At 46.8% G+C, this 20888-nt stretch overlaps 2 protein-coding genes across 3 annotated transcripts in view; both read right to left on the bottom strand.

The window, feature by feature from the left end:
- INTS4 (integrator complex subunit 4) overlaps positions 1 to 12219 on the bottom strand; it is a 32426-nt gene extending 20207 nt beyond the window's left edge. The window contains exons 1-11 of one of the 2 annotated variants that reach the window (XM_061458074.1): positions 12090 to 12219; positions 11331 to 11525; positions 8217 to 8334; positions 7167 to 7273; positions 6783 to 6968; positions 5906 to 5956; positions 5185 to 5273; positions 4744 to 4864; positions 4171 to 4242; positions 2924 to 3098; positions 129 to 334 (exon numbers count right to left, since the gene is read on the bottom strand). In XM_061458074.1, coding sequence (XP_061314058.1) covers positions 129 to 334; positions 2924 to 3098; positions 4171 to 4242; positions 4744 to 4864; positions 5185 to 5273; positions 5906 to 5956; positions 6783 to 6968; positions 7167 to 7273; positions 8217 to 8334; positions 11331 to 11525; positions 12090 to 12143 — 1374 coding nt within the window. In that variant the 5' untranslated portion in view covers positions 12144 to 12219. The remainder of the gene's footprint in view (positions 1 to 128; positions 335 to 2923; positions 3099 to 4170; positions 4243 to 4743; positions 4865 to 5184; positions 5274 to 5905; positions 5957 to 6782; positions 6969 to 7166; positions 7274 to 8216; positions 8335 to 11330; positions 11526 to 12089) is intronic. The other variant, XM_061458075.1, reaches the window with a different exon arrangement.
- A 2061-nt stretch (positions 12220 to 14280) lies between these two features.
- On the bottom strand, positions 14281 to 19328 carry KCTD14 (potassium channel tetramerization domain containing 14). The gene is made up of 3 exons (XM_061458195.1): positions 18848 to 19328; positions 14633 to 15964; positions 14281 to 14599 (listed from the first exon to the last, which is right to left on the bottom strand). Exons 1-2 carry the CDS (start codon positions 18905 to 18907, stop codon positions 15293 to 15295), a joined length of 732 nt encoding a protein of 243 aa, XP_061314179.1. The 5' UTR covers positions 18908 to 19328; the 3' UTR covers positions 14281 to 14599; positions 14633 to 15292.
- Between the last annotated feature and the right edge of the window lie 1560 nt (positions 19329 to 20888).

Genomic DNA, 20888 nt, shown 5'->3' with positions numbered 1-20888 from the left:
GAAGAGAAAAAAAAACCCCAACAATAAAGGTGGACAGTCTCATCTCAAAGGGGCTGATTAACATTATACAGTGAAGCACCCCAAAGAAGGCACGAATACAGTTTTTCCCCTCTTTAGGAAATCCTTACCTCCAAGACAGCCAGCACAGTATCCAGCTGGTCTTCCCTCAGTGTGATGTTGTTGGAAATTTTCCTCATGGTGTGTATTGACTGCAACCTCACCTCCTCTATTTCATCATTAAACATGTCAACCAAGAAATCCAGGCATTTCTCAGCAAAGGAAGGCGAGGATTGAGCCAGCATGCACAGGGCTTCCACTGCAGCAATCCGAACCTCTGTCAACAGAGAGGGAGGGAATTCATTGTGTAAGTGCTGTTTAAAAGGACACACCACTCAGCAGCCAGGCCTCACACTGTTCAAGGACTGGGATAAGGAGAGAAGATGCTAAGGGAACTCTGAGGGTGACCCTGAGGGGGGTTGGAACTGGATGAGCTTGAAGGTCTCTTCCAACCCAACTTTGTGATTCTATGATGAGGGAGACTAAGCAGAGAACCCACTGGGGACACTTCCACAGGCAAATCTTCAAATCAGAAGCCTCACCTCTAATACTGTTGCTGTGGTAAACACCTACAAGAGGGACCTGGAAGTGACAAATAGGTGTCCTACCAACAATTAACACTATGTGTTTCCTAGTGAGTTTTGCAAGTGTAGCATTAACTGTAGTACCTTAAGCAAAGTAATTGAAGTAATTAAACTCTGCTTGTTTTATTCTTCCTGGCATTTTAATTGCTTGGAGCATTCAGTGCATTTTTATGTAGCACTTCATGAATTGCTGAAAAGCCCAGAGTATCGGCACTGAACACAATGAAACTCCTCTGCTTCCTGACTTCAGATGCCACAAAAGAAAGGAAAAAGGTGCCACATTATTAAAATGCCTCATAATTTAAGCACAAAAGCATCCAGAAGTGTCCAGAGTGTATTTTGCTGTAAAACATCACAGGAACGTGAAGAATACCCAGATGTAGCAAGCTCAGAGATGAGATTCTCTTCCCTAAAACCATCCTCGCTGGCTTCCATCACATTTATGCATGGGGATCGTAAAAGAGGATGAATGGGATGTCTTGCAAACTTCATTGTTTTAAACATACTTCTATCTTGCATTCAAATTAGCTCATCTTGAAAATAACTACTTAAACGGGTGTGTAGCTTTCAGGCCCATTGTTCTTAAAGCACACACTTGAGTCCTGATGTTCAGATTAAAGCGAAAAATGCAAACACAGCAAGACCCCTGCGTGCTCAGGAACAAAGCTGCTGTCACACACGAGTCCCTGTGGTCTTTAAGACTAAGGTATTGCCATTTTGCCAATATTGCTTTCAGAAGCTGACCCACTGACTGAGACTGAAGTTACAACAAGTAATGCGAGCAGCACACTAAGGAAGAAGAGAGCTCAGCAGGATTTAAAAGCGCTGCAGTGGAGGGAGAGATCCAGGCAAGAACCCTGGAGAGGGGCTTTGGACAAAGAATCTGGGGACAGGCCAAGGGGAATGGCTTTAACCTGCCCGAGGGGAGACTGAGATGAGCTCTTAGGCAGAAGCTCTTCCCTGTGAGGGTGCTGAGGCACTGGCACAGGGTGCCCAGAGAAGCTGTGGCTGCCCCATCCCTGGCAGTGTTCAAGGCCAGGTTGGACACAGGGGCTTAGAGCAAGCTGCTCTAGTGGAAGGGGTCCCTGCCTGTGGCAGGGGCCGGAGCTGGAGGAGCTTTAAGGTCCCTTCCAACCCAACCCATTCTGTTACAGAACCATGCTTTTATTTGCAAGAGTCATGGAACAAAACCCCAACCTTCATACCACAATGTACAAGCGGTATTTTTGTTATGGTGGGTTTGTACTTTCTAATTTAGCCTCATCCTTCCTGGAACATGAAAAGCAAATTCAGGAATAACATTGTGAGCTCAGCATCTCCTCAGGTCTCTGCAAACACCCCCCGTTCTCAATAGAAACGGGCATCATGTGCACTTCACCCACAGGAAAGTTGGGCTGGGAAGGGCAGCACACAGACTTTCCTGAGGCCATCAGCATGGTCAGTGCTCCAGCCAAACCAGGATCTCAGGAACACGTGTGTTCCACTTGGACACTCCTATTTCATCCCTTTAAAAGAGCATATGAGAACTAGTCTGCTGGAAAGAGATGGCAGCCTCTACATCCATCATAGGAAGACCAACAGAAACAAACATAATAGCAGTGTGGAACAGGTAAATATGACCTCAGAACAGGTCATGGAATTAAAGGAAAGAAAGAAAAGGAATTATCAATAACATTGCTAAATATGTCAGCAAGACCCCACCCTGGAGGTGTTCAAAAGCAAGACCGTCCCTGGAGGTGTTCAAAAGTCATGCAGATGTGGTGATTTGTGACATGGTTTAGTGGTGGCCTTGGCAGTGCTAGGGTAAAGGTTGGCCTTGATGATCTTACAGGTCTTTTCCAACCTGATTCTATGTTTTCCTTCCTGCAGAGGAAACACCAGTTCCAAACAGCAGCAGCAGCAGCAACTGATGCTGCCAAATTAGAGCCAAGTGCAACAGTTAAATTTAAGTCAACAACAAAAAAAGCCAATCCTAGTAGGTTTCTTTGTACCATAAGCAACTACTTCTTACAGGTATTTTACTAAAACTTCATTGTTTATAGAAAGGTATTTGGTTTTGGCTACTCAGTGAACCATTTCTATCCAAAATTCTGTGTAACACTGCAGCATCTTTGAAACAACTGCCATTATCAGAGCTCGCAATGGAATAAAACCCCACCAACTTGAAATCCACCAAACACAACAGCCAAGTGATCTGTTTTGACCCCAAGAAAACCCAACAAAACCCAAAAGGTTATTAGCCAGCACACATCTTAGCCATTCCATAGTAACTTAACACTTACCATACATCTCATCCTCCAGGCCATGAACAAAAGCCCCACAAGCTCCTGATTCAATCAAGTTTACAGCCCCTGTGTCGATTTCTTCTTTGGGGGCATCATCTCCCCACTTTCTGCCACTGGAAAACTCCCCAGAGCTGTAGAGTTCTTTGGCTCTCTCATGTGCAGTGCGCTTCCTCTGTCCAAACAAGACTGTCAGTTACAACCATGGTAAACTTGGAAGTAATAACGTGTTAAATGGCTTCAGTGGAGTTGAAAATAGATGTAGCTCAAGGCTTAGACACTGACAGACACATGCAAATGCAAAGAAAAGCAAACAGTACCTTCTCTTCTATGATTAATTCTAATTGCCAGTAACTCTTTGTACTTTTAATGTTGGGAGAAGGATAACAACCAATATATTTTAACTAACAATCACAGAATGGTTTGGGTTGGAAAGGACCTTAAGATCATCCAGTTCCAACTCCCTGCCAGGGGCAGGGACGCCTCATATTTGACCATGTCATCTTAGACATCCCTTATAAGAACAGCCAAACCGGGTCAGAGCAAAAGCCCATCTAGTTAAATAACCAGTAACTGATCTGCAAAAACATGGTATCACTTTGCAGCTCAACTTGTTCAACTGCAATTAAATCCTTTCATGACTACCAACACTACACAGAGTTCAGCAATGCAGAAAATGTGATATTTATTCGGCATGCTTGGCTAATCCACCTCCTTTCCCCCACACTGTACGGAGAGCTGTGCAGCACTTTCTTTAACAGCCTTTACAAAGCAGCCCACAAAAACTACCAGCTCTACCTTCATCTTTCTTTTGTAGGCAGGAAAACTGAACATGCTACCTCGACCAAGTTGCTTTAGGAAGGAATTTTACTGACAAGCTTTGCTCTTAGGGATCAGCCTTTAGCAACAATGGATCTTGCAGGATGTTTCCATAAGCTTGCTCCTAAAACTAAGATGCAGCCTTTCCATACACAATAAATAAAGCTTTTAGCCAAACATCAGAAGAACACAAATGTTTACCTCTTATCTGTGAAACCTGAATAGCCTGAAGCTGTTTATTACATGCTCGGCTAATGAAACCTAAAACCAGCAATTCATTGACTTTAATCTGAAAGAAAACCTGTCATCATCAATTCAATCTCAGCAGCCCTGAGCAAGGACACGGTAAACAAGCACACTGAACATTCACATACCTGTTGTGCAGTTTTAGTACACTACACACAAGAAAACCAAACCCATTTACGTACCCTCAGATCCGACATGAGCTTCTTGTCAAGAGTCTGGTCTAAGAAATGGGAACTAACTTGTTGCATAGAACCCTAAAGAGACAAAAAGGAAGAAACAGGGTTATTCTAAATTACAGCATACAGTTTCCTGACTCATCCCAACACAGCATCCAATCTTATCCACTCATTCTAACAGCTTTACACAATGCCTGACACTCCTGTATGTCAGAGTCTAAAGGAGTTCACTTAAAATGCTCAGAACATCTTATTTTCCCACTGGAGTGAATATGGTCTTTCCTGAATTCAGCTGGTTTACACGTCCTGTGCCGGAGAAGCAGGGGAGGGAAATAGGACAAGTACTTGGTTTTTGCTTGGATACCCAACCCTCTACTCTCAAGGGAAGAATCACTACAGAGTTCAGCTGAGAAACTTCTGGGTTTCCTCAGCCTCTCTCCTTTCTTTCTTCTCTGAATTCTGGTATAAATTTACCTATACAGTTAATGAACATTCTCCCATTAATGTCCAAATAGATGTGAAATTAAAGTACCAGAAGACTGACTATTCTTAACTGGAGAAGAACAGAATGCAACTTACCAGTAACTTGGCAGCTTGTACTCTCACAACCCAGGAACCATCACTGACCATGTGACAGATTTTGCCAAAGGCATCATCAACCAAGCGGATTTCTTCATTAGAAGAAGGAATTGGGACGATGCTGTCAAAGAGAAACACGAGTCAGTGAATTCAACATGTGCTGATCTGACGCCATGCTGGATGGCATCAAGTAAGACAACTATGTTGGATTCCTATGGATGTGCAACAAGTACCAGGAGCCAAAACTTCATCTGGATCAGTGCATTCTTATCAGGTATTGACAATTTGTACACATCAGCTACTCCTGACTTACTCTCGGGATTTAGGAAGTAAAACTTCCAGGATTTAGGAAGTAAGACTTACTAAGTCTCAGGACAAGACTCTCAGGATTAGGATGATCACTCTGCCAGTCCTTTGAGTCACTCTCTATCCAGTACATACCTTTCAGGGTAGAGTTGACTGAGGACCCAAATGAGCTGAACTGCAGCACTACGCACTTGCTCGTAATCATCTGCCAACAGCTTGCAGGCCTGAAAGAAGAATCACAGTGCAATCTACCCGAAACATCTCCACCTGAGCTGTCATTCACTTCCCACAGGGCAATGAGGACCCCTACCAGGAATCAGTTAGCATAGGTTAAAAATCAGGGGGGATTTATTCTTCCCTTTTACTCCCTATTATTTCCAGGTTTGATTAGGTAGATTTGTCCTACTAAAGTCCATCAGGACATGCTGGAACACTCCAGAATTGTCTGTATTATGTAGGAAGCACGAAATCTGAGTCTATAACAGAACTAATTTGATGCAGGCTTCAGCTGTGCAACCTGACTGACATAAGATACAAGCTTCATGTATTTGCTCCAATAAACATGGGGTTAAGACTTTGAGATTGCCAGAAGACATTAAGAATCACATAGTGCCTTGTCCTTCCCATAATTATCTCCCCCAACAATATATATCATAGCATATGCTTTAGTGTATTTAAGCACAATAATGCTAAAGAGATTTCCATTTCCACTGTCATAGGACAATAAGGAATACAGGCAACAGTGCAAAATACTGCACACCTCTGCTCAGTGCCCTCCTCTCAAAGCGCATTGTCACAGAATCTAAAAAGCAGAATATGCAACCAAGGACAAAATAAAGAGAAATACAAGGTTTACCTGACTGTAAATAGCCTGCTGTAACTTCAATCCTCTTTCATGAAGCTGCAGCTACAGGGAAAAAACAAACAAGTATAACCATAGGTTTAAGTGACAGAGACCAAGTTTTCACCACTGTTTTTTCTGATTTGAGTAAAATCTGGATTCCTCCTATAATGAAAATATTTCATTATCTTGCCTATAAGTATTTTAAATCATAGACTCATAGAATGATTTGGGTTGGAAAGGACCTTAAGGTCATCCAGTTACACCCCTTGCCATGGGCAGGGACACCTCACATTAGACCAGGGTGCTTCAAGCCTCATCCAACTTGGCCTTGAACACTGCCAGCAACTGAGCATTTATAACTTCCTTGGGCACCCTGTGCCAGTGCCTCAGCACCCTCACAGGGAAGAACTTCTTCCTTCCATCCAACCTTAACTTCCCCTGTTTCAGTTTGAACCCATCACCCCTTGTCCTGTCACTACAGTCCCTAATGAAGAGTCCCTCCCCAGCATCCTTGTAGCTCCTTTCAGACACTGGAAGCTGCTCTGAGGTCTCCACGCAGCTTCTCTTCTCCAGGCTGAACAGCCCCAACTTTCTCAGCCTGTCTCCATACAGGAGATGCTCCAGTCCCTGACTATCCTTGTGGCCTCCTCTGGACTTGTTCCAACAGCTCCATGTCCTTTCTATGTTGAGAACACCAGAGCTGCACAGAGTGTTGCAAGTGGGGTCTCATGAGAGCAGAATAGTCAAGATTATTATTTAATCTTGACTTAAGTATAATTTCTTTAAACTTCACAGCCATTCATTCTTTAATTGATTAGGAAAACACAACTGCATATAAATACATTGGCTGTCCATTCTCCAAACCTTCCACTACACCAGCACCACTTACCATGGCTTTTATAGCTGCAGTCCTAACCCGAGGGTCCTGGTCATTAAAATGATCTCCTATGATCTTCTGCACATCTTTGGCAGCCTGGCTTTCAGATTCTTTTGCAGCACCTTTTTCCACTGGTCCAAGACAGCCAATTAACTGCAGACATTTATTCCTTACACCATGGGAGGAATCTGTCAGATGCTGTGGAATGGAAAAGAAGAACAGATGTAACTGGAAGCTTGTTGTTCTTTCACCCCTTTGTAACAACTAATCATAGGAAGATTCCTAGCAGTTAATGAAATGTTAGTATTGTAAGTTTGTTGAGAATCTAAATACTGACTACATGGCTTTTGTCCTGTGGCAGTGATAAAGGTTTCCTGCCCAATGAGGCTGCCTTACCTTGCAGGCCACCTCGACCAGTCTCATCCTGACTGGTGGATTCTCTGTGAGTTTTGTGCCAATCACCAACAGGGTGTCCAGCAGCTGGGCAAGGACCTGGTGAGACTCTGCAAAACAAAGCAGTGAAAGGCTCTGTACCTCTTTACTGAGCTCCTCACCAGCTACAGAAGCACACACGCATCAGGGCTGGAAGGTCCTCCTGAAAACTTCTCCTTTCAATGCCAGAACAAGCTCACTTCCCTCCTGCACATCACTTACTCTAGCACCAAACCACTTCAGTGGCCCTCTGCTGAACTCACTCAACCCACCCAGCACTTACAAGTGAGATTCAGGTTAGATATAAGGCAGAAGCTCTTCCCTGTGAGGGTGCTGAGGTGCTGGCACAGGGTGCCCAGAGAAGCTGTGGCTGCCCCATCCCTGGCAGTGTTCAAGGCCAGGTTGGACACAGGGGCTTGGAGCAAGCTGCTCTAGTGGAAGGTGTCCTTGCCCATGGCAAGGGGTTGGAACTGGGTGAGCTTTAAGGCCCCTTCAACCCAAACCATTCCAACACAAACCATTCTGTGATTCTATAAATGACATTAAACTATATCACATAAAGCACATATAAACTGTGACTATAACATAGAAAATAAAAACAGACTGCAGTGAAACCACAAACAAGACAACCTGTGTTTTACTATTACAAATCCAGAACTAATAAACTAATACATAGTAAGAAAGAAAACATCCTCTGCAAGCAAGATTTCACTTTAAGCAAGACTGTCCTCTAGAACAGAGCACTTGAGAAGCAACAGGTCTTGCACAGTAATGGAAAAGCAAAGCTTGCACTCCCTTAAAACAAAGGTACACAGCAGGCAGGTCTGAGGAGCATTTCTCTCCTCAGAATGTAGTATTTTCTGTCATCATTCACAACAGCAGAACATAAATACTCTCAGCAACAGTTCCCAACTCTACACTTCAGCTCTTAAGGGCCTTACCACTGTCCTAAATGCCGAAAAGACAGGATGAATCTGCCTTGACCTCAGGCACCACCTGAAAACTGGGACTTACTCTCATTCTGAAGAGTGTTAATGGCATCATCCATGATGCAGTCTGGAGAAAACCCAGCAGTTTTGGACAACAAGCCCAGCAGGGAAGCGATCTTCAGCCTTACAGAGGCATCATTCTCCTGGAAGGAATCAACAGACACCTCATTTATTGTCCAGTTTCCACTACACACAGGCAGGACCCATCTGTAATTCAGCACAAGGGTCTGAATTTTGCTGTCAGTTTGTTTCCTCCTCTACACACCTGCAGCACATCCCATAGGGCATTGACCATACAAAACCATTAAGGTGGCAGCTTCCAGCACATCTCAAAATTATTCTTTTACTCACAATTCCTCAAAATTACCTTCATCCTGTTTGGAAATATAACGTTTGAATAAATCAAGTTTTCAAGACAGCAGAAAACTCAGTGTTGCTCAGGTTAGTATCTATTTTAATGAGCAAGTGGGAGGATTTTAGATGAACTGAGGCTGCTGGTCTCTTGATCTCTAAAAAGATAAAGAGCAGAGTCTGTGGGCTACAGAAAACAACTGTTTCTCTTACTGGTGGGGAGGAATCTTGCCGATCTGATAGCAAGAAATGAAAGAAAACCAACACAGCAAGGTAAACACTGAATAAATCAATAGATGCATGCGTTACCTGCAAACATCTGCTCATTTTGACATGATTTAGTGGGGGCCTTGGCAGTCCTGTGGTAACAGTTGGACTTGGATGATCTTAGGGACTTTTTCAACCTACTTGATTCTGTGATTCATTTAAGCAACAGCAAAGCTGTCCAAGAGATAATTATATAAATAAGCTATGACTGTGTTTAGGAGAGACTCACACATCACACACACCCCACAAGTGACAAATGTGATACCCACAGCAGTTACCTCTTTCTCAACTGAGCTGAGAAGCATTTTCTCCCTACAAGGTTGAACTTATGCCCTTGAACAACAGTTGCTGTCACTGCAGTGCTTACATTTGGCGGTAGGACATATGGATTTCCACAGTATTGTGGTGTTCAGATGAACAGGGGAAGTTCAGGTTACATGTAAGGCAGTTCTTCCCTGTGAGGGTGCTGAGGCGCTGGCATAGGGTGCCCAGAGAAGCTGTGGCTGCCCCATCCGTGGCAGTGTTCAAGGCCAGGTTGGACACAGGGGCTTGGAGCAAGCTGCTCTAGTGGAAGGTGTCCCTGCCCAGGGCAGGGGTTTGGAACTGGATGAGCTTTAAGGTCGCTTCCAACTCAAACCACTTATGAAGGCATTTTTAACAGCCTTATAAATACTATCTGTGATGTTATTATGGAGCTACAAGCAGTCTCCCACCCCAAAGGACATCTTTCTCCCTCCCTCCTTCTAACATGCCTCAGCTGGAAAACAGAGGAAGTTCTACTTTGAGTTTGCAGGTCTGATTGCCATCCACAACTAAAACACCCGTAAGTGAAGCTGCCTCTAATCCCTCATCCCTCCTACCCTGAAGGGTCAGGAAAGGAACATGAGGATCACCTCAGGCCACTGTTTGAAGACACATGTCACAACAAGGCTTACAATACCCTGCCCCCATGGCTTTCCCACACACATGGCAACATGCTATCTGCTCAGCTGTGGTGCTGATTCCATCATCACCATGGCCATGGGTGGGAAAATGGGGAAGAAAGGAAAAGCCAGATGATTTTCCTGATCTATTTCAGAAGCCAGTAGGACTGTTGGGGGATTGTTCTATCACATATAAAGGGATGAAGAAGCAAGAGGCTTCTGTACCACCTTAAAACACTACAAACAAACACATCATCACACAACTTCCACTGCAGTTCCAGCTTTCAGAGTGAAGTTTCTGAAGGATCAGTTCAAGTGCAAGTTTTAGTATAGAATCATAGAACAGTTAGGGTTGGAAAGGACCTTAAGATCATCCATTTCCAACCCCCCCTTTTCTGGAGATACTGGTTTATAATAAACCAGATCTTCAAAAGATTTTGTCCTTAAGTAAAATATTATCAGGACTGTGCTGCTTTATAAACTGGTTTCTGTAACAGGTTATGCACTTGAGAATGTGACTGTAGACTTGAGTCTCTCTTCTAATATAGGCTTCAAGACAAACTTCAAACACAAACAAGCTGCATTATTTGACCACAAATGACAGAACTCCCAGAACAAACAGATGAAGATGTCCAATCTTTTGAGTGGGAACCAGTCCAGTGACCAAAATAAATTCTCATCAAAATGGCCAAATGTGAAACAGTCATGAGTCAAAGCATTTAAAGTACAGAAACAGATAAAATGCAACTGAGTTCTGCTGCAAGCTCAAAGGAAGACAGACTCAAATATAAGAGGAAAGACAGAGTAGCATAAGGGTGTTTCTGAGAAACATTTCAGTTTTGTCAGATGTCAGGTCGTGAATGCTCCACCCTTGGCGGTGTTCAAGGCCAGGCTGGACAGAGCCTTGGGTGCCATGGTTTAGTGTGAGGTGTCCCTGCCCACGGCAGGGGGGTTGGAACAGGATGATCTTAAGGTCCTTTCCAACCCTAACTATTCTATGATTCTATGATTCTAAAGCTTTGCTTTATCAAGTGAAGGATCAATATCTGGATACCATGAAACATATTTTATGCCTGTTACTTATTTGTTATTCTGCTTTTAAGATTTTTTTGTTGAAAAGCTTTTCAGTAGCGTCATTTTAAAAGGGCTTTGCTCACAGCATAAGCAATAGCTAAAATGCTTCTCCACTGCTAGAGGAAATACAGAGCAAGGTAAGGAAACATCAGTCAGGGAGGACTCAGACAAAGTTAAGCCAGTTCTGGATAGTCAGGCTCCCTGGGTAACTTCTTGTCATGTCTTTTGTCCCTTGCTAAACTGAAATTAACTTATCACACACTCAATTAACTAATCACACTATCTGCAGGGATAACACAGTCACAACCTTGTCACAGGCTCCTGAAGCCATCAGCAAAGGGACCAACATGATCAGAAACCACTGGGGTAAAGGATCAGAGTCCCTCAGTCTCCTCACACATAGAAGCTGTTGGCAGCCAGGTGAGCAACACAGCACCCTGTGACTCCCAATTCCATATCCAACACCCCAAAAACAAGCCCAGAGGGAGGATCCTGGAAGCACACTTGGCTCCCAGCTTCACCACCTTGTAATAATGCTCCAGCAGGATCCTGACAACCCCTTCCACGCTCTCCACTTCCACAGGCTTCCTGGCAAACTGGAGCAGGTACTGCAACGCATCTGCAGGCGAGGTGGCTTTGCACAGGTCCACATGGAGCGCTGCTGACTTGCTGGGCTTCGTCAACCTCAGCTTCTTAGCAGACAAGTCCTCGTGCTGCTGCTGTGGGCAGAGGGACATGGGTCAGAAACACACAGCAAATCCTTCATGCAGAGAGCACCAAGCCTGAGTTATCTCCTGTGCCCCACAGCAGTCCCTAGCCTCTCCCTCATCTACCTTAGGACAAAACACATCCTCAGCCCCCCATGGCTGCTCCTGTCCTGCCCATATAGCCCCCATTCTCAGGAAACACTGCCTCCCCCCACACCGACCTGCGGCAAATCCTGCCCCTTCCAACCCCACACAACCAACCCACGGCAAACACAACTCCCGTACCCACCAACCTAGAGCAGCCGAACAACTCGCCCCCGTTCCCCGCCCCGGGCTGGGGGAAGCCACATCAGTCAGTCCACATCAGTCAGTCAGGCCACATCAGCCCCCCGTCAGTCGGGACCCCCTCCAGCCCCTCACGGCCCCATAGCGGCGGGCAGCACACAGCGGCTAGGCCGCGGGCTCAGCCCTTGGTTTCCGCCACAGCTGCGCCTCACGGGCCGCACGGCGGAGCTCGGGAGCCGTCCCCCTTTCCCCCCCCCCCCCCCCCGGCCCTGCCCGGTATCAGTCCGTTACCTGGACCACCTTGGTGAACTCCTCGTACACCCGCTTCTTCAGGTGCGCCGCCATGTTGGCGGCCGCGCAACCCGGAAGAGAAACCACCGAGGCACCCGCAGAGAGGCGCCAACAGACAAAGGCCTCTCTGCACAGCTGGAGGGGGAGCTCTATGGTCAGGAGGCCGCGCCCCGCAGCGGGCGGCCTGCTGTTGACATGGGAACGCGGGGCGGACATGGCGGCTGCGGCCTGGCCCGGCTCGCTGCTCGATCGAGCCCCGATCGTTTTCCGCCAACATACTCACCAGTTTCGTTAGTATTTGATAGCAGACCGTATAAATAGCCAAATATAAATAACATGGATTGCCAAGTTAGAGAAGGAGACCCTAGAGCAGCTCCAGTGCCTAAAGGGGCTGCAGGAAAGCTGGAGAGGGGCTTGGGACAAGGGCCTGTAGGGACAAGGGCCTGTAGGGACAAGGGCCTGTAGGGACAGGCCAAGGGGAATGGCTTTAACCTGCCAGAGGGGAGACTGAGCTGAGCTCTTAGGCAGAAGCTCTTCCCTGTGAGGGTGCTGAGGCGCTGGCACAGGGTGCCCAGAGAAGCTGTGGCTGCCCCACGGGCAGGGACACCTTCCACTAGAGCAGGTTGCTGCAAGCCTCATCCAGCCTGGCCTTGAACGCTGCCAGGGATGGGGAACAAAGAGTAACAGATCTCTTTAGAGCAGCCTTTTGTCCATTTGAAGGCCACCTTCACATCTCTTCGCCTGGGCTAAGCACCACCAACCATTCAGTTATGACCGAAGGTACAATCATAGATTGTATTTCCTACACCTTGTTGTCCTCTCAGACTTTGTGTCCATCCTTACCAAGGGTCTAAATGTCTCAAATAGCCCCTCACACCTACAGCAGAACTGCCCTGAGCTGTGACTTCTGCCTTTAACTGGGGTCAGTCTGTGCTGAGCTGAGCACAGTGGAAACCGAGCTTACTTGGGAATGATTCACATCCATAGGCATACAGGTAAAACTTGACATCTTCAGGACTGGGGGATTTGGGAGGGAAGAGGTCAGTAAATAAAGCATTTACTTAATTCAAAGGGCTTTTAAAAGTTATTTATTTAACATCCCAGAGATTACTGGAAGAAATCTGTCTTCTGAGAAGCAGAGACAGTGTGATTGATTGAAATCAAATGACAGTGGGATTGAGCACGCCCTCAGCAAGTTTGCCGATGACACCAAGCTGTGTGGTTTGGTTGATACCCTGGAGGGAAGGAATGCCATCCAGAGGGACCTTGACACACTTGTGAGGTGGGCTGATGCCAACCTCATGGAGTTTAACCATGACAAGTGCAAGGTCCTACACCTGGGTCAGAGCAATCCCAGGCACTGCTACAGGTTGGGCAGAGAAGAGATTCAGAGTAGCCCTGCAGAGAAGGACTTGGGGGTGTTGGTTGATGAGAAAATGAACATGAGCAGGCTCCAGTGTGTGCTTGCAGCCCAGAAAGCAACCGTATCCTGGGCTGCATCAAAAGGAGCGTGACCAGCAGGGCGAAGGAGGTGATCCTGCCCCTCTGCTCTGCTCTTGTGAGACCTCACTTGGAGCATTGTGTGCAGTTCTGGTGTCCTCAACATAAAAAGGACATGGAGCTGTTGGAACAAGTCCAGAGGAGGCCACGAGGATGATCAGGGGCTGGAGCAGCTCCTGTATGAAGACAGGCTGAGGAAGTTGGGGCTGTTGAGCCTGGAAAAGAGAAGCTGTGTGGAGACCTCAGAGCAGCTTCCAGTGTCTGAAGGGGGCTACAAGGATGCTGGGGAGGGACTCTTCATTAGGGACTGTAGTGATAGGACAAGGGGTAATGGGTTCAAACTTAAACAGGGGAAGTTTAGATTGGATATAAGGAGGAAGTTCTTTCCTGTTAGGGTGCTGAGGCACTGGAATGGGTTGCCCAGGAAAGTTGTGAATCATAGAATATTAGAATAGTTTGGGTTGGAAAGGACCTTCAAAGATCATCTAGTCCAACTGCCCTGCACTGAGCAGGGACAGGTTCAACTGTAGCATGTTGCCCAGAACCACATCCCTGGCAGTGTTCAAGTCCAGGTTGGACGAGGCCTTGGGTGCCATGGTTTAGTCCAAGGTGTCCCTGCCCATGTCAGGGGGGTTGGAACTTGATGATCTTAAGGTCTTTCCAACCCTAACTATACTATGATTGCATGAAATCAGCCATTATGATTTTCAGAGTGATTAAAACCAAGGTAACAGCCATCTCCAGTACAAAAATAAACCTTTAAATACTAGGAGTTTTACAACATGATGTGGGAACCGACTTGTGTTCTGTAAAGGAGAATTTACACTGAGGTCCCAGGCTATCGCTTCAGTAGCACTTCCTTCCCATCAAATGACAGTGGGTTTTCCCTATTCTTCCAGAAGCTTATATATTTAGAAATAACATCCTAATAATGATGAATATTGTAAGAAAAAGATCAAAATGGTGTGGCCTGAGAGAGGAGTGCATGTCCTTAGATTATAAACTCTATACTATAAAAAAACGTATAAACTTAGATTATAAACCATCAGCAATGGTATATTTCCCTTGTGTTGATCCTGGACCAGAGTTGAGGTTCTCTGTCTTTCCTTCAGAATAAGTAATAAATAATGCTAATAAATACACTGGTTACAGAGCAGGCTGGCTGCTGGAGGAACACAAAGAGAGCGGAGGCGACCAAATTCTTTTTAACCCACATTCTAGCATGGAAAGCAGTGAGAAGAAGAGCTCTTGCCATCTCACTAAGGATCCAGATTTAATTTGAGCATGTATTAATGCAGCTATCACTGTTTCCACTGTGAATTGCACCTATGTGACCCTTCCCGTTGGCACTGAGAAGCCAACTCCACATGTCCATGATAGTTATTTGGGACTATTCATTTCTCTTAGGTTGAGTGATTTTGGCTCAGATCAGCCTCTCTGAACTAACTTAGTAGTTAACAATGCTGAAAGAGTAAAATTCTTCCTTTTCCTGCTGCCTTTTAAACACGTGGTTATCCCCTAAGTAATCAGTAGCTCTTAAATCTTCTTTAATTTAGCAAATGACCAAGGGAGATCATTTCCTTGCCCCATGCATTTCCTCCTGTCCTTGCAGTAATCCGTAGCTTACTCTCCACAGCCCAAGTTAATTTGGTTTAATAATTACTTCCCTCCATTCCCTTTGGAATTCCCTTTGAGGCACTTCGCTACCACCAGGTGAACAGGAACTTGTAGAAGAAGTCATGCGATTTGAAGCGGAACCCTTTTTCGGCAACATAGGGCTGAAAGGCTGTTTTATACCCTTTGGCTTCCACATCCATTTGGATGCAGTCCAACAGGTCAAAAACACTTGGCGCTGCCTTCCAGGGCCCAAACTTCACCACGGACTTCTTATCCATGTCCAAGCTGCTCAGGGCATCCTGACATCTGGCCGCATCCTCCTCGGTCTTCACCACGCACACGATGACGCTGGAGCGGCGCGACGCGACCGCCTCTGCCCTGGCGATGCGGATCATGAGCTCGATGTTCTCGCTGTAGTTGGGCACACGAGCCAGAAACTGCTTCCTGGCCACGAGCTCCCCAAAGAGCTGTGGGGAGTCCTCAAGCTGCTTGATCAGAGGCTCGATGTCGTAGAACAACGCCTCCTTGTAGACGTCCTGGATGCACTGGGTGGGCACTTGGTTACTACGAAGGTACTCCAGGATGTATTTGAAGTAGGTGCCTGGCCTGTCGATGAAGAACCTCCCTTCGGAGTCAGTCTTCAGTTTGGGCTGGCCAGTGAACATCTCTGCCAGCTTGGAGCCAGGGTGTTTCTTTAAGGTGCTCAGGGTTGTTGTGTACATCTCCCCGCCGACATTTAACTCCACGATTGGGGACAACTGCAAGAATCACAAAGGGGACAAAAAGCCGTGTGTGTTATCAGTCTGAGGCCATGAACTTGGATGTGTTTAGTTAAAAAAGGATGATTGCTGCTGGAAGTGGGAATGGTGGTGTGAGGAGCAGTATGAGCTCCCATAGGGATCAGATGGGAACAGCCACCCCATTTATTGCTCAAAGCAGATGTGGGATGTTTATACAGCCTTCATAACCACAGCAGCAGAAACCTGGACATTTCAAAATGGCCAAGTCCTCACCACATCTTTAGGATGAAGGAAATTTGGGATTAGTCCACTTTTTGCAAGTGGGGAACAGGGACAAGAAGTACCCTGCCCAAGGAAGCTGTCAGTGACCTCAGGATTCAACATCCATCTCCTAAGTCCCACACAAGCCGCTCTCCTTCCAACAAGAGCAATCTGTGTGCTCTCATCCTCCCCATGTGAAGAGAGACAAGGCTCTAAAGCCCTGCAACTCCATTCTTCTCATCTGAGCTGGTGTTTTCTCTTCAAGGAAGGAACTAAAGCCCCTTGAAATGGGTGGAATCTTCTACTTGTCAGGGAGTTGAGTCATAAATACTAAGGAACACTCAAAAATCCAGCATGTCAGAGATGGAGGACAGAAGCAAGGCACTTGGAAAACGTGTGATAGCTTTAGCTAGGAAGTAAAGGAAATCATAGAATCATAGAATGGCTTGGGTTGGAAAGGACCTTAAGATCATCCAGTTCCAACCCCCTGCCATGGGCAGGGATGCCTCACGCTAGACCATGTCACCCAAGACTCCATCCAGCCTGGCTTTGAACACTGGCAGGGATGGCGCATTCACAACTTCCTTGGACAACCCATTCCAGTGCCTCCCTCACAGTAAAGAACTTCTTCCTTACATCCAACCTGAACTTCCCCTGTTCCAGTTTGAACCCATCACCCCTTGTCCTATCGCTACAGTCCCTAATGAAGAGTCCCTCCCCAGCATCCTTCCATCCCATCATTCATGCAGTTGACATGGATTTAAGAAGAAATAATGTAAAGCTTAGGGTTTTGTTTGGATTTATTTCATTTCCCCATGCTATCTGAAACACATTGGAGGAGCCTTGAATGCCGGGAAGCTGGATGTGATGTCCAGTCCAGCCTTCCTGGTGGTTCAGTGCTGCAGAGTTTCAACAGCATCACTTTGCACTTGGTCACTTTCTCCATTACTCAATACTGTAAAAAGAACTGGAGGAAAAGTAGTTCTTTTCCTCCAGATAAAGAAACTGGAGGACAAGGAGAGGGAAGAAAGGAGGCAGTTGTTTCCCTCCTGCTGTAATCATCCCATACGCAGCCAGGACCACACCTGCCATTGGGAAGGTGTGAGTCAATAACAACCCATTTTTTTCCAGGAGCAAACCTGCTCTTTCTTGGATCTGCTCACACCAGGATCTGCCTCAGTGCTTCGGTCACATGCCTGAAGTGAAGCACGTGCTGAAGTGCTCAGCTGGATCCCAAGGACCAGACGCACGGGATGACGTGAGCTGATCTCCAGCCAAGAGAAAGGGGAGCTCCTGCTGCCCTCTCCCTTTTCCATCCTCATTCCTACCTACCTGCTTCTATTGCTCACCTTGTGCTTCTCTTTCACCTTACTGAGCTGAACTGGCTCACAAAGGATTTAACAAGCAGCAGAGCTAGCAAAAGGAAGGGACTAGGAACAGATAACATGGAGCAGGGGGAGACCTTCCCTTTAGACAGCAGTAAGCTATCACATTTAGCAGCAATTGGCTCCCAGCCTCAGCAAGGCAGGGAAACAAGAGCCAAAGACCCAGCTGGAATACTGCTTTGCCTTAGTGTGGGTGGCTTCATCTTGGGGACGATCATTTACACTAGAGCCAAGGAGACATAAATATCAATTCTGTCTGAGCCGATCTTGTGATTCCCACCCACTGAAGAGCATGGCCCAGAGCTGTTTCTGTAGGAAATCTGCCATTAATCCAAGTGCCAGCAACAGCTTTTCCCTGACAGGGCTCATTTGACAGGAGGGTCTCATGCTTTTGAGCCTCTGCTCCTTTCTCAGATGTTGCATGCTGTTGCTCACTGACACAAATGGATCAAATCTTCATTAATACAGTAGCCAAATTAACCTGATATTCTCAGGTCCAATGGTTTTAGCCTGGGGAGCAGAACTGATTCCCAGCAGACCAGGAGCACTGGCACCAGCTTATTCCCAGCGCTGTCATTAGTGAGGTGACACTTAAGAAAGTCATTCCACCCACTTATGCCCCAGTTTATCCCCCTATAAACCGGTTACTTCCTTGGGGAAGCGTTTTGCAACCCACACCTGAAAAATAGAACACAAGAAGGTTGGATCGAAGAGGTCTGGAGAGAGAAGTTGTACAGCTACAGCAGAGAAGACAAACTGGTTAAGAGTGGCCTGAGGACAGAGGAGAGGAAAAGGAGAACGATCTCATCACTGATTTCTGCCTGTCTGAGATTGCCTCTTGTTTTCCTTAGAGCTAGAAAAACTACTCCCACCTGATGACTCAACACAGGGCATTGCTCCATTAGAGACTCCAAGAACTGCTGAAACCCACCCAAAACTCACAGCAGGTTTTTATTTAGTTATCTGAGCAATTAAAGGTCATATTAAGTTAATTCCACCTCTTGTCAAAGGAGAAGAACAACAACTCTGGTTACTTGTTGTTAGCAGATCTATGCCTGCAAGGGACATGGCCCTTCTGTAAGCAAACAGGCCAGGGTCAGACAGCTTTATACCTAAAGCCCTCTTCTTGCTCACACATCTGGCAAGCCCTGGTGTCTTTACAATAACAGATGGGGGTACAAAAACACTCTAAAGGAGCCCAAAGGGAATGCTTTGATCCCCCAGGACACTGCCCTTGAGCTGGTACATTACTCACAGTATGCAGGCTTCCCGTGACCTGCTTCCGAAAGGGCTTGTGCTCCGATGCAATGCTCATGTCCCTCGGGAGCTGCCGGTGTGCAAAACCTGCTCCTCAGTGCTCAAGTCCTGCTCCACTCACACAATGGCTCCTCACTGGCCTCCAGTCCAATTTCACTTGGCTTTCCTTGGTTGGATCAGGTCTTTCCCAAGCTCTCAGCCCAGCCCGTGCCCCCAAGGCTCCAGTTTGCTCCGGGCACAGCCCTGGTGCAGGTTGTAGGGAATGGGGAGGGAGCAGCCTGCAAGCGGAAGTATTTGCTCTTTATGTTCTGGCATCCAGCAAGGTGCAGGGTGGCCTTGGGCTGGCTGCCAATGCACAGCTCTTGTAATACCGCCTGTGCCGTGAGTAAGAGCCAAATCATCCTGCCCCAAGGAGGCTGAGTGCACAGAGCACCTCTGAGGAGCCCCACAGTGTGTGTCTGTGCGGTCACCTCTGCCTCGTGAACCCATTGCATCAAGACCAGCAAACACTTTCATAGCTTTTTGGCCTCTGTGCACCGCTGTTTTAAAGCACATAAATATTAATTCTTGTTAAATATAATTCAGGTTATCCCAAACCCTCTCATTCATCCCATTTGCTGACACAAGACAGACATTGTTCCCATTTCCCAACTCAAGAGGGACTGAACTTGCTTGAGTGAGCCCGGAGGAGGCCACGGAGATGCTGCAAGGACTGGAGCAGCTCTGCTCTGGGGCCAGGCTGAGAGAGCTGAGCTGGGTCAGCCTGGAGAAGAGAAGGCTCCTGAAGGGGAGACCTGAGAGCAGCTCCAGTGCCTAAAGGGGCTGCAGGAAAGCTGGAGAAGGGCTTTGGCCAAGGGCCTGTAGGGACAGGCCAAGGGGAATGGCTTTAACCTGCCCGAGGGGAGACTGAGATGAGCTCTTAGGCAGAAGCTCTTCCCTGTGAGGGTGCTGAGGTGCTGGCACAGGGTGCCCAGAGGAGCTGTGGCTGCCCCATCCGTGGCAGTGTTCAAGGCCAGGTTGGACACAGGGCCTTGGAGCAAGCTGCTCTAGTGGAAGGGGTCCCTGCTCTGGACCTGGATGAGCTTTAAGGTCCCTTCAACCCAAACCAGTCTGGGATTCTATGTTCTATGATTCTTTAATTCCTGCAAATCCCATTTTGGGGGATGGACTAGTGGACCATCACGTCGCTGCTCACACAAGCTTTTCACAAGGGAAGGGTGAAGAGCAGTAGGTTACCTTGTTCCACAGCTCACCTGGAAGGTCTCCCCAAACCAGCATCAAGGGTGGCTGATGGTGTTTGAAGCCATACAATGCCACAACACAGATCCTTACCGCTTCGGCAAAGGGAAGAGTTGTTAGTCTGCAACACTTCTCTACTGCTAGAGCAACCACAGCCATTCCTTCAGTCTGATGAACATGCTGCTCTGGTTCCTCCACTCTTTTACCTCTTCCTTGGCCACTTTTGCTGGCACATTATGAGACAAAGAATCAGCCCCAATGTTTTCGTGTATGTGAATAGTCCGATTGTCATTATTTGTACTTCTTCTGGGACTTCTTAATCCCACCAACTGCATGACTTGCTTTAAGATGCCAGTTTTCAGTCCTGCTATACAAATTACTCCCAGTTGGATTTTCCCCTCCTCCTTTTCAATGAGGATTTGATTTCAACTGCCAAATTCATCTGATCCCAAAAGAGACTTTAGGAAGAACTTCTCACAGCCCAAACCATTGGCACATCACTGCCTTCCCATGGGGATTTGGTGCCTTTTTCGTTAGGTGGACACACATCCTGGATTCCTCGGACCACACATTTCACCTGTTTAGTGTCTCAGCTTCACTAGGCAGGCACCCAGCTCTACATGAAAGCCCTCTGTGCCTGCACTAAGTGGAAACAGTCACTAGTGCAGTTTGCCAGGCTCTTTCTGCCCCATGGTCAAAGCTGTGCTGAGGAAACCAGTGATGGGGGAGCAGCAAAAGGAGGATCAGGGGATTCGAGAGGATCAGAGGAGGCAGCTCCAACAAGGCTCTGAGCAGTCCAT

The sequence above is a fragment of the Pezoporus flaviventris genome, unplaced genomic scaffold (assembly GCF_033815535.1).
Source record: "Pezoporus flaviventris isolate CSIRO_AGI_PZ_B2104156 unplaced genomic scaffold, CSIRO_AGI_Pfla_v1 ptg000025l, whole genome shotgun sequence".
NCBI lineage: Eukaryota > Metazoa > Chordata > Aves > Psittaciformes > Psittacidae > Pezoporus > Pezoporus flaviventris.
Note: the sequence above shows the minus strand (reverse complement) of the source record. Positions and strands in the feature narration are given on the sequence as shown.

Bases quoted from the DNA above. Each gene is read 5' to 3' on its own strand.
- KCTD14 (XM_061458195.1), bottom strand. From the start codon at position 18,907: ATGAGCATTGCATCGGAGCACAAGCCCTTTCGGAAGCAGGTCACGGGA. The intron at 15,965-18,847 runs GTGAGTAATGTA...TGATTCTTGCAG, and splicing joins TCACGGGAAGCCTGCATACT to TTGTCCCCAATCGTGGAGTT.